The 7,500-nt window shown below is 34.4% G+C and overlaps 1 protein-coding gene across 1 annotated transcript in view; it reads right to left on the bottom strand.

Moving 5' to 3' along the window:
* LOC137643107 (GATA zinc finger domain-containing protein 14-like) overlaps window positions 1-7,483 on the bottom strand; it is a gene marked incomplete at its 3' end in the record, with an annotated part of 71,877 nt that extends 64,394 nt beyond the window's left edge. Inside the window, exons 1-2 of the mRNA XM_068375953.1 lie at window positions 7,382-7,483; window positions 6,912-7,106 (exon numbers count right to left, since the gene is read on the bottom strand). Coding sequence (XP_068232054.1) covers window positions 6,912-7,106; window positions 7,382-7,483 — 297 coding nt within the window. The remainder of the gene's footprint in view (window positions 1-6,911; window positions 7,107-7,381) is intronic.
* Window positions 7,484-7,500: the final 17 nt, after the last annotated feature.

Consider the following 7,500-nt stretch of genomic DNA (forward strand, 5'->3'; position numbering starts at 1 on the left):
AAAATCCACCTCGAAAATTCTCCCTACAAAATTTCCGCTTAACTAAATTTCAACCCCACCAAATTTTCTCTCTTTAAATTTTCACTACACGAAAATTACACCCTTCACCCAACCAATACATTTCAATGTTATGGTTTTTTTGCCCTGTTTATTTTATTGTGAGTTGTTACCTATCTCTGCAATTAAACATAATGATTTTAAAATGTTATCAAAGTACACAAATAAAAATTTACAATTCTTCCATTTTATAAGGTCACACTTCTTTTATTTTGATAGCAGCATATTTTTTTCTTTTCTTTGCCGAGTATCTGCGCCTAATATATGTAACTTTTGCTTGTGTCATAGTTTCATTCTTGGGCAGGTCCCGCACAATTTCCATAAATTAGTGTGAATCGGAGTAATAGAAGACTGAATAGCATCCGGAGTTTTTCACTTTGTCTCTCATGGCATTTATACCTCTTTGGCTCTCAATTCTTCATTAGGTAAAGCAAGTGAAGGACTACTAACGGTAGCAAGTATAACCGGCTTACTTGAATTATAGTCATTGTGAAAACGGAGACAACAACCATTGTAGAATTTGTCACAACGTCAATGGGTTCTTTTTTTTAACACATTGTCTTTATGCTTCTCGTTTATATAATTTTCTTTGTCACTTCGTTTTCCTTTCAAGGAAGAAATGTACGAGAGGGACATGGTTGCAAAAAATAAATAGATAAATAAATAAACTTTCTAAGACAACGATAAGAAAGCAACTTAAATTTAGATGGAATGCAATTTTTAGTATATAGTTTCACTTAAAATATACAGTTTATTTTGAGAAAAATAATCGCTTAGCTCATGTGATTAAAGCTTTGTTTGCTTATTAGGTGGGGGGGGGGGTGAAAAATGGTAGGGGATGAAAATAGTGGGGAGAAAGTTTCTTGTAGTCGTAATTTTGTCACGGACATGGGTCAGGATCTTGAAAGGTGAAGGAACCATAAACGGGACCAATGTATATATCCACTGATGGATAGTTTGATTTTTAGGTTGCAATATTCTGCAAAACGTTATTAATTACATACCCAAGCAATATTAAAAAAAGGATGGGTATTACATTGTGTGTGATATTAGAGAGTATAATGTTGCATAAAAAAGCATAAGCAAAATATATGTAAAGTCATAGTGAAGATTTTCTCAAATGTTTCCCATGAGTGGTAAGTGCCACGTATATCTGTAAATTAGTGCCCGATCATTAAAGAGACGTGGCATGTTTGTGCTTGAGGATTTATCATAACAAGTTACAAAAAGTGTACTCGTGAAATTTATCCCAAATCTTACTACTTCATTTTCATTACCCAAATACTAGAGTCTTACGGCTAAGGAAGTAACCTTCCATTATAGGTTGTAAAGAAATAAAAAAAAAAAAAAAATCAAAAGAGTAGTAGTTACTTTGAGCTAAGATGATGAATGGACGCTGCAGTTTCTGTCGTGAATAATGGTATTAAAGGAAGATTAATGTCGCATTATCGAGTCGACAATCACTTTGTTATCTACAAATCAAACATAAGTGACTCGTTCGGTCACTATCTCTTTTACTCAAATATTGGGAAAGATCAAGGAGGTAGCAAATACAAAAGGACAGAGGGAAAAAAAATGCCATATCACGACTGAACTAAACATTTTTTAACTGTATTCCCTCCTAATTCCCAGTTTTAACCAGTACTAATCCCGAAACATTACTAAAGTAATGTGTAATGATGGATAGAGAGAGGGTGACCGCTAAATTTCTATCTAATCTAACTTAGCGGGCTGTTTGATGATCCATTTTTCACACATTGCTGACTTGAATCTTCAAAAAGTAATATCGGGTTTTTTCTTCGAAGCTTTTTAACCAGTGGGATATAGAATTGAGTCCTGTTAATTCTCAAAAGACAATCTACCATTCCATTTGAATTAGGCATAATACCGAACTGAAGGATCCTAGACGTCTATAAGCAGTTTTTCGGAGAACCCAACAACTTGCCCCAATTCGGTAAGGGCAGACGAGAAGAGGTATATAAAAGAATGACCAATTTTTTCTATATTCAACTCTCTCCTCATACCCCTGACAAGACAGATTACCAAATAATTCCTCTTTGCTTAAACGATTTTCATTAATATAAAACGAAGTCGGATCCACTCTGATTTTGGAGAAACTTCCTGTTCGCTTAAACTCCGATTTTGGAATAACATACACGATTGCAATACTGGACTCTGTAACAAGTAAGGAATAAATAAGTGTGTGTGTGTGTGTGTGCGTGCGCGCGCGCGCTTGGGTTTGTGTGTGAAGGATATTAGTTGGTAAAGAGTTGACATATATGGAAATAATTTTCATATATCCCTTAACATACGTCTTTAGTGATAGGGATAGCATAAAACATCCACATATCTTTCATTTCATATTCGAAAGTTCGTAAAACAATACGGTAACAGAACATTATAAACAATATGATTAGCTGAATAGCTGTATTGCCGAGGAATAAAGATTAAACTCTTCAATTTCTTAAAGGGATAAAGTAAATGTATATTGTTTATTGTTTTTTCTCTCATCAATAAAGTAAACCGTGCACTACAATCGAATGAAATGAGATATATGGTTATTGCCATCATTAATACCGTAAATTTTAATATTGTTACTGATGCTCTAGTTGTTGTTATTATCAAAAGGAATGTGGTCAGGGGGGAGGAGGGCCTCGTTGGTCGACTTAAAGATACCCTTGATAAGGACAAAGCCCTTCTTACTTATTGGTAATACTCTGCCATCACATCAGTATCGCGAAATCCAGTAGAAAAGTCCAGTAGAAAACATTATATTTTTTCTAATCATTGGGGATGCAGCCAGTAGATCATTCGGTATACTTTACTGATTTTCAACGAAGGTATTCTTCTATGAAGTGTTTCAAGACTGTGTATGTACATCTAGATATATACAAAACCTGAATTTTCAATGAAGATTTGCAAAGTGCTAAAGAAACGTAATTAAAAAAGTTTTCCTATAGCTCTTAAGCGTGCAAATGTTAGGGTTTCAAATGAATGTTTTAGGGTCAGATTTTTCCCCCACTAAATGCTATGTCTTTATTCACGAAATGTTATTTTGCTTGTATGCTTCGTATAATAAAAGAAACTAAATTGTAATACGTTTTTTATTTCCCATATATGTCAATGTGATTGATTATTACCCATATATGTTAATGTAAGCGAAAGGCCTTAAAACAAATGGACTGAAAGATGAGGGAGAGAGAGAGAGAGAGAGAGAGAGAGAGAGAGAGAGAGAGAGAGAGAGAGAGAGAGAGAGAGAGAGAGATAACGGTGGGGGAGGCGTGGGAGAGAGAGAGAGAGAGAGAGAGAGAGAGAGAGAGAGAGAGAGAGAGAGAGAGAGAGAGAGAGAGAGATAACGGTGGGGGAGGCGTGTGAAGTCGAATGCCTCAAGTTGGGACACAAGTGTGTGTGTCTTAGGATAAAAAAAAAATGCACAGAGACATGGATACTTTTCCATAGGCTTAAATTGAAAGGAATGTGGTCAGGGGGGAGGAGGGCCTCGTCTGCATACAAATGCGTGTCTTATAATAAAAAAAAACAAAAAAACTGCATGCTCGGTAGGAACAATGTCACTATCTAGGGGCATGGGTCATCCAGATAGAGAACTCCATGCCTGTCGGTGACCACACACAGGTAACGTCCCCTAGGGGGGGGGGGAAGAAGGGGGGTTGGTAATAACCTGGGGGCGGGGTTGTTCGTAAACATAACTCAAACTGAAGTGAGGAAACGGGACTTAGCAATCCTGACAATAGCCCCAGAAAGTAAGTAATCCTGACAATAGGCCCAAGAGAGGGGCGTGTGAAGTCGAATGCCTCACGTTGACTCACAAGAGTGTGTGTCTTAGGATTTAAAAAAATGCACAGAGAGATGGGCACTTTTCCATAGGCTTAAATTGGAAGGATGTCACTATCTAGAGGTCCAGATAGAGAACTCCATGCCTGCCGGTGACCACGCAGGAAACACCCCCCTGGGGAGGGGGAGGGATGGGGAAAGAAATGCCCTCTAGGGAGGGGTGGGGTGTTGGTGAGGGGAAGGGGGGCGGTTTGTTTGTAAACAAAACCTTACGTTTAAAACCCCAAACGGACTGAGCAATCCTGACAATGGCCTCAAAAAGCAAGTAATCCTGACTGAGTCCTCCTGAAAAAGTGACCAATTCTGACATTAGCCCAAAAAAGTGAGCAGCCAAGGCAATGCCCCACTGAGCAGTCAAGGCAATGGCCCCAAAAGAAACAAAACCTTACGTATAAATCCCCAAACGGACTGAGCAATCCTTACAATAGCCCCAAAAAGTGAGTAATCCTGACTTAGTCCTCCTGAAAAAGTGAGCAATTCTGACATTAGCCCCAAAAAGTGAGTAATCCTGACTGAGCAATCCTGACATTAGCCCCAAAAAGTGAGCCAGCCTGACAATGGCCTCAAAAAGTGAGTAGCTGAGGCATATTTCCTACTACTTATATATATATTAATATATATATATATATATATATATATATATATATATATATATATATATATATATATATATATATATATATATATATAATATATATATATATATATATATATATATATATATATATATATATATATATATATACATATATATATATATATATATATATATTAATATATATATATATATATATATATATATATATATATATAGATGTATGTGTTGTAGACATATATATATAAATATTTATATATATATATATATATATATATATATATATATATATATATATATATATATATATGTATATATATATATATATATATATATATATATATATATATATACATATATATATGTGTGTATGCCTATATATATATATATATACATATATATATATATATATATATATATATAAATATATATATATATATATATTTATATATATATATATATATATATATATATATATATATATTTATATATTTATATATATATATATATATATATATATATATATAGATGTATCTGCTGTATATATATACATTCATATATATAAATATATATATATATATATATATATATATATATATATATATATATATATATTTATATCCGTATATATAAATATACTGTATATATATGTATATATGTACATATATATATATATATATATATATATATATATATATATATATATATATATGTATATATATATATATATATATATATATATGTGTGTGTGTGTGTGTGTGTGTGTATGCCTATATATATATATATATATATATATATATATATATATATATATATATATATATATATATATATATATATATATATATATATATATATATATATATATATATATATATATATATATATATATATACATATATATATATATATATATATTTATATATAAATATATATATATATATATATATATATATATATATATATATGTGTGTGTGTGTGTGTGTGTTTGTGTAGAAATCACGAAAGCTGACACGTTTTTGGTATGGCTATGGGTAATCCTTTGTCCCCACTTTTATCCAACATATATATGGAAATTTTTGAATCTAGATTAATTCCTTCATTGTGGTCTTCCCAAATTGTATGGTATCAATATGTTATGATGTTCTAGGTATTTTAGAAGAAAATTTTAATTTTGAGGGTTTTGTTTCATTCATTAATTCATTAGTACCATCAATAAAATTCACTATAGAAAAAGAAGAAAATAACCGTATCCCATTTTTAGTCGTTTTGATAGTTAGAGAAAAAGATAAATTTAAGTTCCCCATATATAGAAAGCCTACAAATAATTTTTCATATATACATTTTTACTCCGGTCACTCTAAATATAAAGCATTCAGTTTTTTCCTCCATGTACCTTAGGGCATTGAGAATTTGTAGCCCAGATTACATTGAGGAGTTCACTAAAATAGAAAAAATTGCAACAGATCTTTGTTATCCCAAATATTTCTTAGAAAAAATTATGAAAACATTTTATAGTGTCCAATTAGAGAGAAAGGAAACAATTAATAATATGCTTTGTTTGCCATTTCATGTCAGTTTTTTAGATGTTATACCCCTTTTGAAAAAACTAGACATTGTTGTAGTGTTTAAATATAATTGTACATTAAAAAACATGTTAATTAAGAATAGTTCTGGAAATGATAATAATGTGATATATAGCATTCCTTGTTCAGAGAGTAACCTATTTTATGTTGGCCAAACATCAAAAAGTATACCAGTCAGATTAAAACAGCATCAGGTGGCCGTCTCCAGGGGTTCTCTTAATAACGCCTTGGCCTCCCACTGGTTTAGGGTCAAGTCACAGAATTGGTTGGTCAAAGACGGAAAAAGTAATCCATGTAAATAACTATTCCCAAAGGAATATTGTTGAATCATTTTTAATCTCCTGTACTCAAGGTAGAAATTTGAATCTAAGCCCAGGTCTGTTTTCCGTTAATCCAGTATTATCCTTTTATCTAAAATCTGACTTCTCCGGAATTATTAAGAAACTGACAGCTGTTGGATCCCCTTCTGTATAAATACGATGTCTTTGTCTATGTATTCCTACGGGCCAACCAAGGGAAAGGCCCGTGCCAACAACAAGTGTTGGCTTTAATACCCCAACAACAACAACTATGTATTCTCAGTCTCGGCCCAGCTCTCGCGCCGACAAGAGCTCTCCAGCCTTCTGAAGTTTAGCAGCACCGGACTTGGCAACACCTGGATGGGTGGACTTATATCCACATATAAGAAAAGAATCCGGTTATTTTCTTTGGCTTTTTGCCAATAAAATAACCGTTTTTGACCACAGTGACTGGCTCAATTTCCATCCAGTATGGCTGATGACGGTCATGACAGTCTCCGTACTTATAGAAGGAGCTTATACCCGTCCTGGATTAATCCTTGCAAGAATGGGGCTCAACAGTGCAAGTGCAATCGCTGCCTGAGGTACCAGAACTACAGGCAGCAGCTTGTAGACCACATAGGGTTCAAAGTCTGGGACCCAACGGTGCTCTCCCACAGAAAGACATGCAGCTGCTTTCAATGTTACAGCCTGGTACTCAAGAGCATCTACCACCTCCTACAAAGGAAGCACAGGCCAGGATACATGGACATACCATCCTACCCTCCACAGCCACCTTATCCAAATATTTTCCAGAGAAAATACCGGGTGCAAGCACAGTACAAAGAGACAGTCTCTGCACCCAGTTGCAGTAACTCTCTCCCCTTTGAACGGGACTGTGACTGCCAGTCATGCATGTATGCTATCTGGAGCAACACTGTAGGCCACAGCTCCATCACTCATGCCAAACCAGCTATGGACTCCGAAGACCCACCTATCCCGGAGCCACCCACCCCATCTCCGGCACCACCTGTCCAGAAGACATCCGAAATAATGGAAGCAGAGGACGCTCCACTCACCGCAACCCCGGAACCTGAGACCAACGTTTCAGCCATGGCTCTAGACCTGACTG

This window comes from Palaemon carinicauda, chromosome 6 (assembly GCF_036898095.1).
Source record: "Palaemon carinicauda isolate YSFRI2023 chromosome 6, ASM3689809v2, whole genome shotgun sequence".
Classification (NCBI taxonomy): Eukaryota; Metazoa; Arthropoda; class Malacostraca; order Decapoda; family Palaemonidae; genus Palaemon; species Palaemon carinicauda.